The sequence below is a fragment of the Musa acuminata genome, chromosome BXJ1-6 (assembly GCF_036884655.1).
Source record: "Musa acuminata AAA Group cultivar baxijiao chromosome BXJ1-6, Cavendish_Baxijiao_AAA, whole genome shotgun sequence".
Classification (NCBI taxonomy): domain Eukaryota; kingdom Viridiplantae; phylum Streptophyta; class Magnoliopsida; order Zingiberales; family Musaceae; genus Musa; species Musa acuminata.
This window is the reverse complement of record NC_088332.1, coordinates 4,175,421-4,197,707: the sequence shown is the minus strand read 5'-3', so window position 1 is coordinate 4,197,707 and position 22,287 is coordinate 4,175,421. Positions and strand designations below refer to the sequence as shown.

The window sequence follows — 22,287 nt, the reverse complement described above, 5'->3', positions numbered from 1 at the left end:
GCCTTGTTCTTGTCATTGTTAAATACTGAAATAAATTTTGAATTGATGGAACATGAAAAAAGAAAGCAATGAAAAGAAGAAGGATGTGAAGAAACATGGATTAATAATATTAAGTAAACTCAACATGTTGAGACATTAAGGTTAGTGTCCATCATATTATTTACTTGACACAAGCAGTCATAGACTTCAAATGCCTACCATGAAGGCATCATCTAAAGTGAAACTCCATCTAAGCTTGTGATCGAATCCTTTTGAGCTGTTCTTCTGGTGAAGGTTGGGTGATATGGTTCCAAACACTCGGGTGTTAGGTTTAGGGAAGAGGATAGGAACTCCTCAAATGCAATCTCTCTCTCTCTCTCTCTCTCTCTCTCTCTCTCTCTCTCTCTCTCTCTCTCTCTTCTAAACTGATGCTTCATATAACTGTGACCACAACACACCGGTGTTTGGAATTTTGCATGAAACATGAACGGATGTGAACTGTGTTACTTTGGGAGCAGGCCTGCCATGGCAAGCAGTGGACAAGCAGGGGCGCAAGGGAGAGAGAGAGAGAGAGAGAGAGGACGACAAAGAAGTCTGAGAGAGGAGATAGGAGCCCGTGAAGAGACTCTGTTTGTTATAGCTGGCAATGAAGTCTCTTTCTTATCATTCATCATATCATATTCTGATGGAGATGGCTGTTGTCTCCCCCTTTCTTCTCTCGGTTACTTCACTTCTTTTACCTCAGTAGAGACGGATGAAGCATCAGAACCAGTGATTGGTATTCATGCTTTGCTTCATATCAACACATATCAAATATCATCAAAGAAGAAACCAATTGAATTGATTAATATGTTTTACTATTCTAAGTGATGTCTGCAATCCCCTCTGTTGTTTATTCAATCAAATCCTCACTCCTACATTTCCTCAATTGGGGATTATATATATATAAACATATATATATATATATATATATATATATATATATATAATACTCATATTTTGGATTTTTTCAAAAGGTACCTCTTTTTTGGTTTATTCTAAACAATACATTTAATTTAAAAACCCAAAATACCCATCAAAAGTTTTTCTGTCAAATTTGTTTGCCCATTTTTTCAGTTTTCAACAGTTACAGTGTTTTCATTTAGCTTGTTTTTCAATAATGGTTATAGTATTTTATTAATATAGTAAAAATTATTATAAATATCAATGAAAAATACTGTAAATAATATCATATCATATGTTCTTGGATGTCATTGTAATATCATTACGATGTCATAATTTTAGACTTATAATTGATTCGATTGAAGTTATGAGTCTATTTAGATTATTGACGGTGTTTTTATTATATTGATCAAAACACTTTTATAAAGAAATTTTTTTTAGGGATAATTTAAGAATTTTATAAATTAATGATACTATTTGAGAAAAAACAAAATGAAAGTACTAATGAAAAATATCCAGTGATTTTCTAGTAATAATAAATATTATTACAAAATATTATTCTGATCAATTCAAGTTTGATATTATGGATTTATGTCAATGCAATCCTCACATTAAAACTAACAATTATACTGATAACTATGTGATCAATTCAAGTTTGATATTATGGATTTATGTCAATGCAATCCTCACATTAAAACTAACAATTATACTGATAACTATGTGATCAATTCAAGTTTGATATTATGGATTTATGTCAATGCAATCCCCACATTAAGACTAACAATTATACTGATGACTATGTGATCATTTCAAATCAGGGCTCGACTTGTTGCTTGCTAAACCAACTGTTGAACTACTGATTCGCCACATCGAGGCCCCTATTTTGATTTGATTTAGTTCGATGTCCAAATAACGCACCCCATAGTGACATTAACATCTGAAGACGGTGACGTTTACTTGGAACTAGGGCGGTAATCATACCTAGTAAATTCGAAACACGAATGGATCCCAAATAACATTAAATCCGATTTAGTTTAATTCCTATATAAGTAGCGGCAGGTCGGTAACCGACTTCGAGTTTCTCTACTTCGACTTCTTGCCTTGGGTTGGTCGGGTGCGATGGCTTCTTCCTCGTCGCCTTCCCTTTCGCCTCCGCCCAAGTCCTCCTCCGTTTCGGACAACGCCGGCGAGGAGGGAAAGCAGGAGCTCCAGGGAAAGGTGGGTCCGGATCAGCGATTTCTCTGGCTCTAGTGCCCTCGTCCTCCTTCCTGATTAGGGTTTCGTCTTGGCTTGTTTTGCAGATTCGAGGCCATGAGGTCGCCATCAGTGAACTGGAGCACGTCCAGCCTTCCCGAGTACGTTCTTCCTCTTTCTTCCCTCTGGGTGATGTTTCTTCTTTTGCTTTGCGCGAGATCTGGGTTTATTTGCCCCCGAAATAGGTATTTGTTGAAACTTGACATCCATGTTTCTTCACTCTTGCCGTTTAGTTCTATGTGAATTTTCTCGCTATTATTTTGTTCTAATGTTGGTCTGTTTCTGGGTTCGCATTCTTGAAGTAACTCATATTACGTCGATTGAAGATACTAAGGTAAAAGTGCGTCGTGTGGGAGGCAAAACCGTCTTCAACTTGTGATTCAAGGCTTCTGTTGCCTCCGTTTGGGGTTCTTGTTATGCCATAAGTTCTTCATGTGATTCTTGGGTTCCGATGCCCCTTTTAGTGCCTTGTTATCTAGGGTTGTTATGTTAGATCACAGGGCGATGCAATTCTGTAGATGATGAGACCATTGACCATGACGATTAGTAGCCTTGTCAAAACTACTAAATCAAATCTAGTCATGTATATTTGCCTGTGCTTTCATGTTAGAGGTGGCTTTTGTGTGCTATTTTTTCGCAGTCTGAATTGAGTGTGTGTATATATACACACATATACATGTATTTGTGTGTATGAGCATATACTGTAAATATTTTATTTATTGGAACACATCATTTTTATTTCGTTCTAAATGCTTTCATCAATGTTGTTAGTTCTCTGAATTCCTTATATATCTCAACTTGGTTCGTAAAAAAAGGCATTCTAATATATATAATATCTTAATTTGTTTTCATTTTTTGCCTTCTTTCTTTAAGAGGTCCAGTTATTGCCACATATAATTTTATCCTAAACTAATTTTGACTTTTCTATGCATCCTGTTTTTCTCAACAAGATCGTCTTGCTGCTCTTTCAGTTCTTTGTCATACTTAATTGAACGTTGTGAAATTTGTGGCCTCGTTGCCATTGTAGGACCTACACCCAGGTTATCAAGACGATTCAAGTGACAGTGAAGCACCTTGACATTACCAATTCAGCTTTCATTCTATTTCGTAATGGTTATATATTTTGTCTCAGAATGTATCATACTTCCATGCTTTGAATTTTAAATCGAAGATACAAATAGGTGACTTGTGTATATGTTAGTTGTTACCTGTAACCTGCAAAATCAGTATATAGTCTAGTGTATATACTCTTTATCATCTGAAGCTATAAGTAACATTGTTATAATTACCAACTTGAAACAAGCCTTTTCTCAATTTTAAGAGGAAAGAGCCTCCCAAAAGCCAGAAATTAATTAGCTTTATTACAACAAAATAGAGAATTCCAACCACTAGTTATATGGCTGTCATATTTATAGGGGTTTTTGGAGAAAAATAATCTCGTCACTTCATGAAAATCTGTTAAAAAATGTCATCCGGAACTCTCAAAACATGATCCTAATGGTAAAAGAACTTGTCTAGCCTATATGATGCATTAGCAAAATTCTAGGAAACTAATCAGGCTGAAAATATTCCCTAAATAGGCTACAAAAATTAGTATCAATTGGCAGCATGAAAATAATGAAAGAATTGAAAATTGCTGGTGAGGAGGCTTGGTTAGCCCTCCCTTTATTACCTTGGAGTCCTGAGGAAGGATTTCTCCACTCTTCCCCTCACTAGAAATGGACTGTTCACTCTCTTCAAAGTTGGATAGACCTGCTTTGCTTCTTCAAAACTATGTAAGAGTCCTCTTTTGACTAAGATATTCTTGTACTAAGCTGGAAATCCTTCATACCATGCTGAATTGAGCATCTTTTGCCGAATTCTGCTGGAATGACATTGAACTGCTGCACCAACCTGGGTTTGACGACCATGCTAAATGGACATATATATGGGCATTGCGGTTGGTCAAGAAGGCTAATATAGGACCAAATTGAACTACATCTTATCATGTTCGATAATATAATGATGAGAGAATCTTCTATATTTTCATTATTGCTCGAGTTGGATGAATGTTTTTGGACAATGTGATGTTTTCTTGGCCATGTTTCAAAATCTTCCCCCTTCAAGAATGCTGGTAGGATGCAGTTCCAATAATGTCATGGACCTTTATCAAGTCATGCTAGAAATTCCATGATATGGATTTAACTATCAATGAGACACTAGTTTTACGTCCCTAGTGTGGAGAAAATTTGGTTGATTAATAAGTACATTTGGATATTTGAGGGTATTTCAAATGAATACTTGTCTTTGCTGTCCGAGTGTGTTGATTTATCAGTCTGCATGTGTCTCGTGTCAAGCATGGTCAAGTGGCTTCGTTTGGGAAATAAAGAAGTAAATGCATAGCTATATCACTTGTCTGATCAGGTAGTCATAGACTGTTATTCACTGTTAATTAGCAAATAAGTCTCTTTCAATTAATAATAGATCATTGCTTCTCCAATATTTAGCTGAGCTTTGTTTCATCAGCTGTCAACTCTTAGGACTCTAGGCTGTGATATTCTTGCAGAAGACCATATTTCCCAAATTTAGCATTCTTCACTATCATATGTAGCAGTTTCAATTGTTTTTGTTTTGATAATAGATTCTTTCATTTCTCTTTTTATATTTAAAAAATTGTTGACCACACAACTTAACATCTAGAATATTTTGCATGTCCTCGGACTATGGACTAGGAATCTCAAGTTATTTAAATTGCCATATTTATTTTTCTTTTTTAAAATTGGTAATAACATGAGTACTTGTTGTCTAAAGCTTCCCTAATAACCATTTTTAGCATGTAATATACTTTGGTGACTACTCACTTCCAGATATCACATCCATAACGTGGGTCAAGATAGAGGTGCTAAAGTTTTACATTCCTCTGTGTGTTCTTCATGTTAGTTTCCGAGACACTCCGGAATTTTTGATGCAGTGTCATTTGTTATTAATATGTAACTTTCTTCTTTATATCTACTCTAGTCTCAGAGTGTTAGTCATTGTTGGATGTGACCTCCATCTTTATGTAATATGGTTGTGTTTGTCTTGTGAAGTATTCTCTTACCTGAAATGCAGAATTCTATGATGATGTTTATATCATCGGAATAGCTCAAAAAATAATGTTCACCCAAGTAAGAGACAGGAGATATTATGATTTTTTAGTGTCATACTCATTTACTGATATATAAAGTGATGCCTTGATGTTTACCAGTATATAGTTTTTTTTTGTTTTTGGAACTGTTATACATAAGACTGTTTAATATATATCAATATGGCTTGGAAGACCTTGGATGTGTATCGTTATGGGCCTTGAGCAGTTGAAGAGAATAGCAATGGGTTGTTACATACCCAAGATTTTTTATAGAATCTTTTGAGCCTTGGGTTTAATGTGCATATCATCAATCTTGCGTAATGAAAGATAAACCTCTTTCGTTTTCCCTGTCTTCCTTTCTCTTCACATGTACTGTAGAGTTTTAAAGATGATTGTGCAACATTTCCTTAATGAGCTTTTGTTAAGAATTTTAAATCCCACTTCAACAAAGAATTTTACCTGCTTGTATGTGATATTTATGGAAAATTGATGGGAAAATGTACTACTCTTGTGGCCACAGGCAGTATACCAGAAGAGTGGCAATATCTTTTTTCGCCGAAGCATCAAGACAGCAATAGCATCTGAACAGAGTAACTCTCCATGCAATCCTGAGTACTTTCATATTAAGTCTTCGTGGTACCTCTTGCACTCTTACTATTTTAGTTGTGATGGTCAGAACAACTTGATTTGGCCAAATCTCGGTTGCAAAAATTGAATGCTATTTGATGCCCCCCAGCACACAAAGTAACAGCACGCAAGGTATGCTCCTGTCTTTAACTTCTTTCTGTGACCCTTTGTACATTAGTGCCGGTCATTGTGTCCAACTTGCTGATGATACAAATTGAAACTATTACAATAATTGATTTAGAAATTGAATCAATAAAATTTTTAATTTCTCTGCAATGCATATCATAACATCTGATAAATCGAGTAGGTGAAGTTGTTGCTTTATATTTTTGTGATATGCACTTTTGTTCTGATAAGCTGAAGTTGTTGCTTTATATTTTTGTGGGATTCCATTAGATGAATCTTTAATATGACAAAAGTATAATTTGCACCTGCTGTTTCTCTGCTTTAAATGATCTAAATTTTGTTTTCAGTTGAATGCCAGTTGGAAAAGAAAATCCTTAGGATCCCATAATTCGGATCATAAAAAAGCATAATAGTATGTTCTTTATCATTATCGTCTGTTGCATTTGAATAAAGCAATATTTTGATCGGATCTCATGGCAGGCTCACTTTTTTTAACGCAGATATCTGCTGGAAGTGCTATTCTGTATCACTTGAACATGCTGAACAGTTTGGTTTTAAGACAGATTTTATGGTCTTGCATTTTAAGTTTGTGTTAGGGATGGATTACTTTTTCATGAAAGTAAACGGAATAGAAAACAATTGATGAAAAACCTGTTTATCTTTAATTTTTCTGGATGACATTCAAATTATAAAGAATTTTTATTTTTTAGTGTTTCAGATCATTACTGAAATGTAAACGGAAAATCTAAGTTGAAATCGAGTTGAATGACGCTTCACGCGGCTATCCGGCAATACATCCCAAGGTGCTGTTGCCTCTTTTGCCTTGCTGCGCCCCTTTGACCCGATCTGCACTTACGGAGGAGAAAGCCCAACATAAGAAACCCAAACATATGATCTGAAATGGTGTCATTTACTGATATCTCAAACTAAAGAGAAAAAAGAAAGTTAATCTCGTTAGTCTTAAATTCTCGTTCAGCAAGAAATGGAGAATGTGCCAAATGGCACCCCAAAATATCCTAAGACAAGAAAAAAAGGTACATGATAAGAAATTGTAATCCTTACGTTGAATCAAAAGTATGCAACTGACCTTTAAATCGAATAAATGAATACAATTTTTAAGGAATAGTAGTTATTCTAAATCATGCTTTCACGGTTCAATTGAAGTGTGACTCACTTGCTAATGTCAACTCAGGTGATTCAATTACATATTATGAAAATTCTATATGCTATTTGTGCAGTTCTAAATTTTTAACTTTAGCGACTTTAGGAAAACCCTGCTAATGTCACGTCTATTTATTTTGACTGACATATTGGTTTCATAATAGCATCATCAGCGACTTTAGGAAAACCCTGCTACATATCTATCGGAGGAACTACGTATTCACCAAAAAAAATCGTAAATGTAAGAACCTTACATAAAAAACATTCTAAAATCAAAGGTATATCTTTAACTGCATTCCGGAACAATCACAAAATTATAAAAGATATAAAGACAGTTTTTGGGTTAACCTTGTTTCCTGTGTGAAAGTAATCATCCAGAAATTGGTATTAGTTTCATCAAAAGATAAATAAAAGAGCCTTTAAAGCTCAAGCATTCTTCGGTAATCTCCAAAACAAAACAAAATAAACCCGGATCCTTAAAAGTTGTGTCCATTTCCGTAAAAATAAGCTTTAGAATCATAATAACACAGTCATGTTATTAAAACAGTGTTTGGCAAGACCCTCCAATGCAGCAACTCACTCTGAACAATAGAAGATCCAACTCCAGATAAAAAGGTCACACTATGACATGTGAATTACAGAGCCATCAAATGCTTTGTATATTTTCCTTCATAAAGAAGAAAGAAGATATTTTGAACATCAAATCCTCTGCGTATGGAATAATGAAAGCATGTATTTGATTTAATAGTAGGAGTGGAGGAATAAAAGGATGAAGTTCCATTCAGATATAATAATAGTATATGATCCAAGGGATATATACCATCAAGGAACATATGAATCTTTTCATAGAACAACATGACTGAAGAAAGAAAGGAAGAGCATGATTCATTCAACAGATATACACAGAGTAGATAAGAGAAAGATCATCAATATTGTTGATAATATGACAGCATAACAGACTACAATATTTCACTAGACCAAGTCAGACCATCTAGAATGAGATGTAGAACTAGCAACAAGACTATGCAGCATTTAGCTATTAAAAGAAGAAAGAGAATATAAGATCAACGACAATATAAGATCACTAGAAGATCAAGATTTTTCAGTATGCTTCTCTACTGCATCTTTCTTGAATTTTTAAATAACCTATTGTTGATTCACACCCCACAAGCAGCTACAAAAGAGATGAAGACAGAATTTCATGGGTGTCCTTCCATCATTGCCCAAAAGAGAGATCATAAGAATCCTCTTTAGGACTCATGATAACTAGATAGAATAGCATCAAAAAGGGTGTCCTAAAGAGATCAATACCAATAGTCCATAATAGGATCATCCAAAGCAAGATTTTAAAATAAGTTAATATGCCGCTTATATTGCTGACCCTAACAACAGTCCCTGATCCATATTATGGCTATTTATAACCAAAATCGCAGAAAGACTACCTTTAAGGTACATAATAACTAGAAACAATAATATGTGATCCAAAGGGACTAGACAACATTACAGAACGTATGAATCTTCTCAACACATGCAGAGTAGATACTGAGAAAGATCAACAAAAGTGTTGATACTACCACGGCATGACAGACTGCAATAGCACTAGACCAAGTCAGACCACCAAAAATGAAAAGCAAAACCAGTAATAACCTAGTGCTGAAATGAAAAGCAATAACATAAGATCACTAGAAGATCAATATTTCTCAGTAGGTTTCTCTGCTGCATCTTTCTTGAATTTCCAAATAACCTATTGCTTATAGGCACAGAGGGAGACAAGACAAAAGATGAATGCCTCCATGACCAAATAACCTACGTTATTGCTCAAAAGGGAAATCACAAGAATCATCGTTAGGATTACATGATAACTAGATAGAATGGCATCAATATCAATAGTCCATAATAGGATCAATGAAAGCAAATCTTGAGTATCCAGATAACCTAATCCACATAATCCAAAGATATTAGACAACACCAAAGAACGTATGGATCCTCTCGTAAGACACATCGTGATTCAAGAAAGTCAATAAGAGCATCTGGTGTATTTAACACTTATAAGTATTAAGATCATGCAAATTTTAATCGATAAAAGAAGGAAGAGATCTTGCAGATAACCCAGTGCTGGCATGAAACAGAGAAGTTTCTCTAGAAGAACACGTTCTCATTAAGTTTCTCTGCTGCATCATTCTTTGAAATTTCAAATAACATTTATTGCCGATCCACAACACGGCCAGCCAGAACAGAGAAGTACAAAGATCAAAGAAGATCACTGCCTCGGTCGGTACCCCTCCATCTTCTCCCAAAATGGAGATCACAGAAGGATCATACTTAGGATATAAATGAATAGATCGATCTAGGAAAAATAGAAAGATCAAGAGACAGGGTCCCCAACGGCACATCTCCTCCAAGAACAACAAGAATAAAGAATGACAGGAACAAGCATCTAATTCATTCTACACGCAAATAGCAGAAAGATCGTCAAGAACGTCGAGTGGAAAAGGGAGAAAAGGAGTAATACCACCTTGATGCGTTGCAGCTCCGTGCCTCGGAAGCGAAGCGCCCGAGTGCAGAGGTCGATGCGCCGGAGGATGCCACAGCAATGGAGATCGGAGATGGTTGGCTAGGGCACGGCGGTGGTATGGGTTTTGGAGGACAGCGCAGAAAGGGAAAGGGGGCCAGTGGCCAAGGATATCGTGGAGCCGGTGCTGAAGAGGGGAGATCGAAGTCGGAGAGACAGGAAAGAGATCGGAGGAGGAATCAAACCTAGTCCTTGGTCACGGCTCTCTACACGATCCATACCCTAAGTCTCTCCCCTTCCTTCTCTCTTCGTTCGCCTTCTCTTTGGGTCGTCACCGAGGGAATGGAAGGTCTCATCTCCCAAGCAGCCACTGCTATTTATAGAGGGGGAGGCGGGAAGGACTCAACAGAAAAGAAGACTGGGCTGCGGCCCATGGATGCTGTTTCGGGTGACGTCACGCATTTCCTTACTGGCATGGTTGTTATGGAATTAATGATGTGTATATATATATAAGATATTCAAGTTAATCCACCTTTAGTTGTGGTCATTATTAATTTATTTTAATTATTAAAATATATGTATATAATGTACTTGTATTCCTTTCATCATGACAAGTTTCTATAGAGTAGTAATATAAATTTCAACTGATGGTTAGCTATTTGATATTAAATATAAAATAATTAATGGTGAATTTTCGATTTTTTATTTTTTTGTTTCGAGAAGTGTCTCATTTTTTATCTAATTACTTGAAATATATTTTGTATTCTGTTGTAGTGTTTTCAAAAATATCAAAAGAATATTATAACATGATATTTTTATACAAATTTTATAAAAATGTTATGTTGATAATTTTTTACACTGTGTTATAGTGTATTTTTACTGTCTAATATATATATATATATATATATATATATATATATATATATTGCTGTGGTTGAAAACATTGTAATTAGATTAATTGACGTTGTTATGGAACAGTCCATAGAAAAGGGAGGGAATAATAAATAAATAAATAAATAAAATGGCAGAAAAAATGATGATACTAAAAATAATATTTTACATTATTACATCAAGATGTCAATCACAATATCAATCAGGTGGGTGCTTGTCGGCTTTCCCAGAAGTCCATCGTGCAGGAAGCAAACGTAAGGCTGCACTTCTTGACCTGCCACCAACATCAGCAAGTTTTCCCTTACATCATTTAATGGGGAGAAAAATAGCTGCTCGCCGAACGAGACATTTCACCCAGACATGTTCCCAAACAATATGCATGATCATAAATTTGATAGCTGCACTGATGTGTGCAAATTGGCTTTACTTGTTCTTATTGATAGGCACACTGGCTGGTGTGCATTGACTTGTTTATGCTGTGCATTGATTGCTTCGTGGCTCATGGATTATGGTTCACGTGATGCTATATGGGTCACTAAAGAGATCCAACATGGAATTGAAGAGGAACAGCAAGCAATCAATTTGAAGAAAGATAAATGTCTATTACTCATTTCAAGTGCCAGAAGGTCTTGCAGTACTGATGCTGTAGTGAGATTAAAATTAGGTTATTGGAAGAACCAGACATGATGACACTTAAGTGGGAGTTCAGCCCCATAGTTCCAGTATTTGCTCCATCTTATACCACTCTCATCTGCAAGTATCATATAGAAAAAGGAATCTGCTCAAAAAATCTAAACAAGAAAAATGCTGGATATTTTTATGGTGATGATTAAAGTTTAGAACTAAGATAGTGTGGATGTTTGCTAGCATCTGCTCTAGGGTGGCACTTTCTGGTTTCCAAACTTACAGTGAACAACCAGCGGTGAGTAGAGAAAGTTTGTGCAGTCTTTTTACTGGAAACAGTAGATCAGCATCACACTTCACCAACTTACCTTTGGACAAGAAGCTACCTGATGATGAATCTATATATATATATACATGTATATATATGAAGTTTAAAGGATGAAATGATGACAGCTTGGTAGTTTACCTGCCCACTCAACAACTTTTCTATCTTTTGTTGAGAGAGTCTCTCTATCAAGATTGCTGAATGATCAAACTTCTTTTTGGTTTCTGAAGCTTATGAACAAGCTTTAGTGTTCACATCAAGCAGACATGCTGTGATCATAAAGACACAAAAGTAACCCATCAATCTTTAATTTTGGCTGCTAGCTTTTGAGAATTCGAGTCGCATTTGATGAAAGGACATGGTCTGACTGCTTCATTGTTTTCTGAGAGAAGCAGCACAAGGGACAGAGGGTATGATGGTTCAGTGGCCTCCATTGTCCAACAGCACAACTGCACCCACTGTTACCTTGACATGAAGTCCTTGAGCAAACGGAGTCTGGGCAAGCACAAGGAGGATGCATGCAATCTTTGTGCTCAGAACCGGCTCTCATCAGTCTCTCAGAACCCCACAGGCAGCTCTCATTCCATGGTTGAATAAGCCTGCAAGAAAGGCCAAGACTTGCACTGTGCATGAGGATGGTAATCCATGTCAGAGGGACTCAGTGGATGGTCTTCGTCGACACATCCACTCATCAAACGTAAAGGGGAGAACATGAAAAGAAAATTCACTGGGGGAGCGTGTGACCGTATGGCCACAAATAGAAGTTTGCTTCAGCTCACAAGTACTCATGGAGGACGAGAACAAACCCAAATAAGGATACACATGAACAGGCTTCCATCAGCTTCGCATATGCGTGAGAATAATGGGAGTATGGGAGGAGGAGGAGGTGAGCAGGCGGTGATTTGAAGTTTCATCATGAAGGGAAGACGAACACACATCCATACATAAATTGCACACGCATTTGATCCATCGAAAGGACTGCCGGAGTTCGGAGCACAGAAACTTCATCTACTCGTTCAATTACACCGTGGGAGATCGATCATGCAGTAAAAGATCACCGAGTCGGAAATCATTCACACGGATGAAACTGGGATTACCTCCTCTTTCACCTCGTTATTTATCTTTCTTACCGGGCTTACCAAGCACAAAAACCAGAACTGCGAATGCATCCTCCTTTACATGAAACATCACATGGCCAAGGAAAAAGAAAGCAGCAGAAAGATCTCCATGCATACGCTTCTCAATTTGGTCTCTCTTTGTGACTTCCCACAGCTTTATTGAACCGCAGCTTAAGCCTCCGTCATAGAGCAACCGATGCAGTTCAAGAAAGCTGTGGAAAACTACAAAGAGGATCATTTACAGACTTCACATACACAGACCTCCCCACACACACACACACAGAGAAGAAGAAGAAGAAGATAGAAGAGAGGAAACATGAGAAGGGGAGAGGGAAGGGGGGAGGCTATTTATAGAGTGGAGACAGGGGAAGAAGGGTTCATGGGATTGGGTGCAAATGAAGGTCCCAATCCCGAGAAGAATAATAGGCACGAACACAACACTCCATTCTTACCTTCCACTTCCTCTTCTTCACAGGGAAAAAAGAAGAGACGCAAACAGCACAGCAATGACACATCCAACATGAAGGTTTAGTAGAAAGCTGAGGAAGACTTTTGAGGGCCATCAACTCGCAATTGTTAATCCAATAAAAGTGATGTCCTTCTTTAACGTGACACGCAGCATATAAAAATGCGTAGGTTTTGGGTTGGTTGAGATAGTGGCCAAGAGGTGGCCGGACTTATTAATCCCATAAATTCTCATTTAAGCCCTAAAAGGACGAAGTCACAGCCAAGCATGTTTGCTCCAGCCAGGCATGTCGGTAAAGATACGCTGGCTCTAACCCAACCATGAGATCCATACATCATGAACACCATTATTCACTACCAAACATCTTAAAATACATACTACGTTTGTGTTCATCCAACTTTGTTTCACCTTTTCTTCTTATTTTTATTTGTATAAGAGATAAATAGGAAACCTAAAAAAAATAATCCATCAAAAATTACAGTTTACTCTTATTTATCAATCGATATATATATTTTCTAATAGTCTAATAATTAAGTTCGATTATATGATTTATGGAAACGAGTAAAGTGCTGAAAATTGATGACTCCATCTATCGATGTTTATACAATGATTTAATCCTATTCTTTAAAGGGCCTTAAAATGCATGCCACCAAAAAATGTCGACAAATTGCCCATATTTATCTATCAAAAAATTTCTAATCATGAAACAAAAATAACCTAAATTTTAATATTAACTATAATTAAAAAAAAGTTTCAATTTCAAAGTAAATGGACTGAGTAATTTAATGAAGGCAGTCATTAGTCATGCAAGTATTACCATGTCCACTTGATGATTAAATGCTTCCATGGCATGCCCTTCCACAAAGGAAAGAGACAAACATGGATTCCATCTCTCTCTCTCTGTGTGTGTGGTGGTGGGGAGCCACGGAATTAGTGCGCGGCGGGAATCGGACGGTGTCAGAGCCCGGTGTTCCACCCTTCCCCGCCATGGGGAACGTAGCACCACCACCTCGGAAGACAGTGAGAAGCCCATGGAAGACGGTGATGTCTCCCGTAAGCAGCCGGAACGGGCGGTATCGGTGGGCCGCGAGGGGGACAGCCATGTGACGGCAGACGCACCCCCTCCACTTACCCTGTGTGGATCTCTTCACCTCCCACCCCACTTAACGTTAGCCCTCGCCACACGTGCACGCATGTGCAGGGCGGTACACCGTGTGTTTCCAACATACACTATTTTATTTCCATGTATTTTTGGACGCATTATAAATTATACTCACAATTAATTATCCTTAATATTTCAATCCTTATATTTTAAAATTATAATAAAATCTTATATTTAAAATAAATAAATAAAATAGTTAACCTGCCTCCGACAAAACTCATCTTTTCTTTTTTTATTTTTAACCATATAAAATCTTGATATTTAATTTTGATAAATATATAGATCCTAATATTATTTTTAAAAATATAAAAATTATTAATACTGAATGAGACTAATTACATGAGATAATATATATTCTTTTTTATCGTACCCTTTAATTGAATTCTCATAAAAAAATTAAGTTATTCAAATACGGAGAGATTTGCATGTATAATACTTGTTATTAGGTAGTCGAATTGACTCAATTGAACATAGTTAGTAGGGTTCGAGTTTAGATAAAATTAGTGAGCACCTTATTCATCATTAGTCGATTCGATTCGGCTCAACCCAACATGGATGATGAGCCCATAAAGCTAATATGACTTCCAATAGCACCGGTTCGATTTGGATCGGTTTAAAGATGATTCGCCGGTTTGGGTTCGAACCGTTGTCTTCCTGAGTCAATTGTTGTGGGTTGGGCCTCCGATCTCCTTCGACTGACAGTCAAAGAAGCGTTCTGGCTGAACCCATTTAAGCTCAATTGTGGTCTAATGTTAATAAAAACTGGAGCATATTTGACTGTGGATCGTCTCAACTTTAACCTCAAATGCAATGATAAAAAATATGTTGGCATAATATTAGCAAATAATCATGCTGATGTTAGAAATAATTTCACGACTAGGAAGTTTAGGCTAAAATTTCTAGTATTTAGGAATTTATTTTCTGTTTTGGAGATTTGTCTTGATCTTTCCTTGATTCTTAATGCATATAAGCCAAGGTATATTTAAGTATACATACAAATAATTACCACATTTAATTAGTTTGTGCTCATGGATCCAAATGCTATTGACTCCAAAAAGACTAATAGTTCTTTACACAACAAATATTAGCTTTACTCATGGTTCCAACATCGTTATGGATAATGACTTATAGGCCAATAATATGATCCATGGAAAGGTTCTCTTCATATCCGAATGACAATTAGATAAGGGCAAATCTTATCCATTCCCAACTTGACATGTGGATGCACTGTAGCACAAAATGATAATATTGGTTGTCAAATCTGTCTCCCCTCTCTCTAGACTCTCATATTAGTGGTCATGTCGGATCGAAACGCAACATATTGACTGTTCAGCTCTCATTAGATAGTTTGACTCCTTGATACATTTGGGTTAGATCAATATGCTTTCCGTTTAGTCTCGGACCTCGTCGAGTCATCCCAACACTTTGGAGATAGCATCTAGCAATACAAAATTGATGGGAATTTATCACATCAAAATATCATGCAACAGAGCCAAGTTTTTCTTCTTGCGTTTGAGATCTGTCCATGTTGGTGAGAACAGTGAGAGTCGTATAATTCAAGACTCCCGTGAGCATCCACTGTTGAAAGATCTTGCAATCTTATCTATATTTTGGCACGTAGTAATAATGCTCCAATAATCGGAGACAAACACTGAGATCTATATCTCTGCTTGCATCCACATATTGGCTATAGTAGCATCTCCTTTCATTCTTTATCTCATCGATCCGAGTCACCTAATCATCCATGAACAAACAACGTGCATTCTTTCTTTACTGTCGATTGTTCTTGACGGTCTGTGGTAGCATCGTCTACCACGACTTAAGTCGTGAGTTTAGTGTTGGCTGTTTTTGATGCGCGGCGACACCGTCGGCCGCGACTTACACTGCGAGTTAAGAAGAGAACGAGAAAGCACTTTATACGTAGACACGAGAAGTTGTATCAGACATGCATGCATGGGAACTCAGTGTACAGCAGGAACACACAGCTTTACGTTCATTTCACACCACAAGTACACTAGACAAAGAACATCGTAGTAAGCTTATTAAGCTTTCACTTCAGGCTGTCCGTAGAATTATTCTCTTTCCGAGATCGAAATAACCTGCAACAAAAACGATTAGGGGAGATCTTACATTGTAATTGTTCAACAAGGAAGACGAGATTAAGAAGAAGATACCATTTGGAGTCTAAGCAGGGCATTGATAACCGGGAGGAAGGCTCTTCCCGCACCCAATAAGCAACTCCAACGCAACGGGCAGCACAAGATTGAGGTTTAGCAACTTCGCCTTGATGGTGGTGCAGAGGCACAGAGCGGCGTCGAGATCTGCAAGGCCTTGCAGCACCGGGCAGCACGTCGACTTGGCGTCCGCCCCGATCCGAATGGGTATCATGCCGCTGATCAGGTCGACGCAGGCTCCCAGCTTCAGCGTGTCCGCCGGGCATGTCTCCTTGGGCGGCGGCGGCGGGCACGGCTGGGGTGGGTACACCACCGGAGGTGGCTTGGGTGGCCCGACAACAGGCGGAACGGGCGGGTACACCACCGGAGGAGGCTTGGGTGGCCCGACAACGGGCGGAACGGGCGGGTACACCACCGGAGGAGGCTTGGGTGGGCCGACAACAGGCGGCACGGGCGGGTACACCACCGGAGGCGGCTTGGGTGGACCGACAACGGGCGGCACTGGTGGAGGATTGACGACAGGCGGCAAAGGCGGAGGCTTCACATAGGGAGGAGGTTGCGGAACAACTACAGGTGGGAGTGGTGGTGGGACAACCGGAGGAGGTTTAGGAGGGCCAACTACTGGTGGCTTTGGAGGGTGAGGTTTGGGCTTAGGGTAGGGTTTCACCTTGGGAGGGTGCTTCGGGTGGTGCTTAGGGTGTGGGATGGAGGGAGTGGGATATGGACATTTGGGACACGCAAGGGAGGAATGCAGGAGTGTGAAGATGAGGAGGAAGAGGGTGGCTGCAATGAGCCTCCCCATGATGGGAAGAAGAGCAGAGAATAAATCAAGGACTGAAGAAGAGAGAGGTGGGCGCAGAGCTTGAAGGTGGGTTGGGTGTATTTTATAGAGGCCTCAGGAGGGTAGGGTTTGTGACCATCATGAGGAGGAAGAAGCTCTAGAGCTTGGATATGGTCCTTGTCATGTACATGATATAGTTATAAGGTAAAACCATACTAGGTAAAATTCCATATGCATCCCTTATATACATGATATAGTTTCTAAGGTAGCCATTAAATTCAAATTATCAAATAAATCAACTTGGAAAAGAGTAGAAATTGAACAAGAATAATTATTGAACTTATGAGCATCACTGCTCTCGCTTAAACTGCAATGGAATGGAAGCACTTGTAAGTTTGTTGCCAAGTGTCTATGCGGGATATCTTTCACCTATTCAACTCTCAGATCATCTCATTCCTCATTCGCCTTGGAAGTCGCGAAGGACTTTCAGGTTTCGGTCTAAGTTTGAGAGGAAGTAATGAACAGTGCTAAATCTGTGATAAGAAAACAACGCAGAATAAAGCCATGAAGAATAGTTTCTGCGTCGGAGTTCACGGTTAAGTGTAACAACGAACAGTGCATGCCACCGTCCACACAGCAGAATGAAGTGTGACGCAGAATGCTTCTGCAAGGCGAATAGTAGGTGGCAGTACGAGTTTGGAAGTAGGTGCATGGCCTCGATGGTGAGGGAAGAAGCCATGATTCCAAGAACAGTTGCTTCCTGTCGCGTCACGAATAGGGTTCGTATGTGCAACCCGTGACTCCTGCAAGAAAAGAAGAGCTTCACTTGGGTTGTTCTCCTTCGTCAGGTGAGACACCGCAGTACCATCACCCATGGCCTGATTCAGCTCAACTCCATGGCGATGGTAAATGTAAGGAGTACAGTGAGGGGGAAGGACACGGAAAAGCCGAGACTCCTCTCGTCAGCGGGGCACACCGCACACGTCCACAGTGAGCAGCTCAATCATGAAGGCCTTCCGAGGGTTCCAGCTATTGTGGGATGAACGTTTTCTTTGAACAAAACTGTTGAATGGTTTTATTGCCAACGCATTCGTTCACATCACTGCTTTTTGTCATCTTGGCCGGTAACTCAGTCATGCAGCAACGTATCAGTGACGCTGCAAACGTGAGGGGATTAAAACTAATACGTAGAGGAATGTAAACAGGAAAAATATAACCAGCAGCTTTTCTCCATATATCAAAATCATATTCTTCAATGGGACAGAGAGGGGATTATATTATTTTATTTGAAGAAAAGTATGAGAAATTTTCACCTTAAAATCCAAAAATGACAAATAAAGAAACCATTAAAGTGCCATTTTCTTCTTTCAGTAGTGAAAGTATATGAAAGAATGATACAGTATTAACCACCAGATTTTCTGAAATATATGGAGAATGTTTTTTTTTCCAAAAGTACAACAAATCAAGAATTAAATTGTTTCTGATGTGATGTCCCTCTCTCTCTCTCTCTCTCTCTCTCTCTGTGTTTTCTTGATAGAGTCGACCCATCCTTCACTTCCATCATGGTGTCATGTGATTCAGCCAAAAGAAAAAAGAAAACTAAAGGACTTTTAATGATGTCTTCGTCTTCCCTATCCATCACCATTATCAGTGTTTATGTCATCCTTGTCCCACCTTGTTGTTTCCATGATCATGTCCCTCATTATCAGTATCATCCTTGTCCCACCTTGTTGCCAAAAATCTATGTTGCATGGTTCTTGTGTAGTTAATGATATATCGATAAATTAATGCACTAATATTACATGCATAATAATTGCAACTTTAATTTTAGTTGAAGACTACAGTCATTCATGTAACTTTTGTCCTTTTTTTCTAACACAAATTGCATCTGTTGTAAGATTTTGGCGAGTGGTAATTGATAGAGCATAGGATTTGCCCATGTCAACACAACCTCCGATCACGTCAGCACAAGCACGGAACCTCGGGAGAAAGACATGATGCCACGTCGGATGCATCATTGGGAATTCGGGACGATGGCTGCTCCTCTCCCGCGTCATCTGGGGCCACACGACCCGACACCATCCCAACAAGGATTGTTCGGAGAAGCTTGGGATGGCGTTGCATGGCATCGTTCCATATATATCGGATGACGATCATTCAAAGGTACAAATTTGTCGTCCAGGGAGTCGATCGTCATGCAAAAATAGTGTACGATCGACCCTCTCAAGCACTAGAATAAAAGTCTCCCCCTCTCTCCCCCCCCTCCCCCCCACAATGTGTAAGGATCTGACGATGATGAGAGTGAGCGTACTCACTGTAAAAGTACAATCCGATCGACCTCGAGTTCAATCAGACCCGATGAAGATATCATCCCTTGACATCGGTAATCAGAGCAAGCCGCTCTTCAGCCTCAGTGTAAGATTCACAAACAGTAATTAGGAGAAATAATCAAGATAGTGCATGTTATTTTGTCCCTAAAACTTGGAATTTATCTTTTTTTGTTCTCAATAGTCCTAAAAAAATAATAATTATAGGTCTTATATGCATTTCGTATATTGCATAAACTTCAGAAGCATGCACAAATATCTTTTTAATTAGTGTCAAAACATTGTGACTTGACTATTACCAAGGTTACTGATGTAGTTAGTAACACATTTTGTCCAAAACCTAACGAGAGCAGTGATGACAAAAGATGTCATCAAAACCCAAAGTTGATGTGTCTACCATCAATACATCACTACGTGATAAGGCATACTTTGCCCCCAGGATATTTCACAATCAATGTCATATGCCACGTTAGAATCCGTGCTCCCAAGATACTGTTCGACATGTCTGATCCTGGTAATCTCGGGATGACAACGCCCCGCACGTCGAGCCAGAATCCGTATTGATGCCATGTTGTGGTCACCACGCCAATCCGCGTACGACCAACCCTTTTACGACAGTATAAAAACATCGATCTCGGCCTTAAGTGGAAGGCAAGAGAAAAACAACAAAACCTACTACGAACTTGCTCGTCGGAGGGGCCAAAGTCGGGATTACCCGACGAAGACCGTTTTTGTAGGAAAGTAACGCAACCTCGGAAGCTAAGGATCGGCGTCCCCGCGATGCGCCATCGAGCTACCTCGGATTGGAGAACGACGATCAAGGCCCCCGTCGCGAGGACCCGATCAATCCCGGAAGCTAACTCAGCCGACAAGAGGCTCCTGATATCGATCCGTGGACCAAGCCGTGCTAATTCATCAGCCACGATACATTTGTTCATCATTGTTTAAAATTCCGAAATAAACCTTTATGTCATCGTTACTATCCGTAAATAATCAAATCGTGAATGCTAGAGTGTGATAATCTTTTTGAAAAGACATTACGGTGGTTGACGTTCAATCAGTGACTTTTGGAACCCATCGAGGAAGTGTTTCTGACTGAGTTGTGGAGCTTCTTCGACTGTTCTCCGTCATCAAGTGAGGAGTGCTCCCCATGTGGAATGAATGTTACGTGTGAAGGAAAGGCGACCCCTCCAGAAAAGGTGTGTCGGCAGGGCAAACTTCCAAACCACATGTGAACTCATCCAAACGCGTCTTGATCGATTCGGCGCAGCTCCAAGAGACGGAGACGCGAGGATAGGGAGGGTGCGAGAAAGGAGATGGGAGATGGGAGATGGGAAGGGTTGGTGCAAAGATATAAAAGTGTACCTAAAAGGCTGTCTTCAGTCACTCAGAAACTATTAGCTGAAAGGAATTTAATTAAGAAAAGTAAATAAATAATTGATGAATTCTTGGAAAAAATTTTAAATTTGAGAATTTTTCTCAGACCGCTTCTATATTGAAAAATTGCCATATAGCACTTTTTTTTTAAACAATGATTATTTTACCGTTTGTTATCGTCTTCGTCCTATATCGTCGTCTTGCATCGCAGCACCTGTTGATCATCCTTATGTGCATAGAGATAATGACGAATTCGACGGATGCTAGTCATGGGATGAAGGAGAGTTGACCAACCAAGGGTGATGCAGGAGTAATCGAGTTTAGGGTTGTGAGTGACAATAACAAACCCTCGAGGATCTTTGAGGTCAGCTACATGGATTTTTTTACGGTTATTGAAATATATATATATATATATATATATATATATATATTTAATGAAGTATAAAGTACTTAAATTTTTATGTATAACCTATATTAAAGTATTTTTAAGTTTTTCTTTATCTCTCATCGTCCTATTAATATGAATTATTTTACCTCTTTTAACTACTATATTGTGAAGTCTTCTTAATACATGCTTATAACATTTTAAGCGAGATTTTCTTATTTTATCCTCTATCAAAGTGATACATAATCACTCATGAATAAAAATATTTTTTTATAATCTTCCTAGTAACTCTATATATATATCTATATTAATATTTTCATGTCAATAATCCAAACTTTTTGTATATATTTTTTCTTAATTGTCAAACACTCAAATTAATAAAACATTATCAGTCTTACAATTATCTTATAATTTTTTTTAATCTTAAATATATCTAATGATTCCATTGTGCCTCTCATCATTTTAACCATCATATTTTTACTTTATGAATAATTGATCCAAGATACCTAAAGCTTCTACTTAAAGGAATTTCTTATCCATCTAATTTAACTATATTCTAGAATCATTAAAATTATATTTTATATATTTAGTCTTAGTCATACTTAATCTAAGATATTTAATTTCTAAGCCTCACCTCCATAACTCAAGCTTATAATTAATCAACAAATATATACACTATATTATATATATATATATATATATATATATATATATATATATATATCATATTGAATGAGTTTTGAAATCTTCAATTTCTAATAAGTGAAAATGATATACCATCAGTTGAGAAGTAAGTGTAAGCATAAAATCTATAATGAGAAATAACTCAAAGATTGAAATTTAATGTACCTTTTGATGCCATGACAAAAGACCTTTCGTTGTCTAGGAACTAGGAACGCACAATAGTCTAATCGGCTAATTTGCAAGAAGCAATAGTAGCATCAATCTGT

General features: G+C 38.2%; 1 protein-coding gene across 1 annotated transcript; it reads right to left on the bottom strand.

Moving 5' to 3' along the window:
• Positions 1-16,183: 16,183 nt before the first annotated feature.
• Positions 16,184-17,352, bottom strand: LOC135675710 (36.4 kDa proline-rich protein-like). Its single transcript, XM_065186140.1, has 2 exons — positions 16,468-17,352; positions 16,184-16,392 (listed from the first exon to the last, which is right to left on the bottom strand). Exon 1 carries the CDS (start codon positions 17,267-17,269, stop codon positions 16,478-16,480), a length of 792 nt encoding a protein of 263 aa, XP_065042212.1. The 5' UTR covers positions 17,270-17,352; the 3' UTR covers positions 16,184-16,392; positions 16,468-16,477.
• Between the last annotated feature and the right edge of the window lie 4,935 nt (positions 17,353-22,287).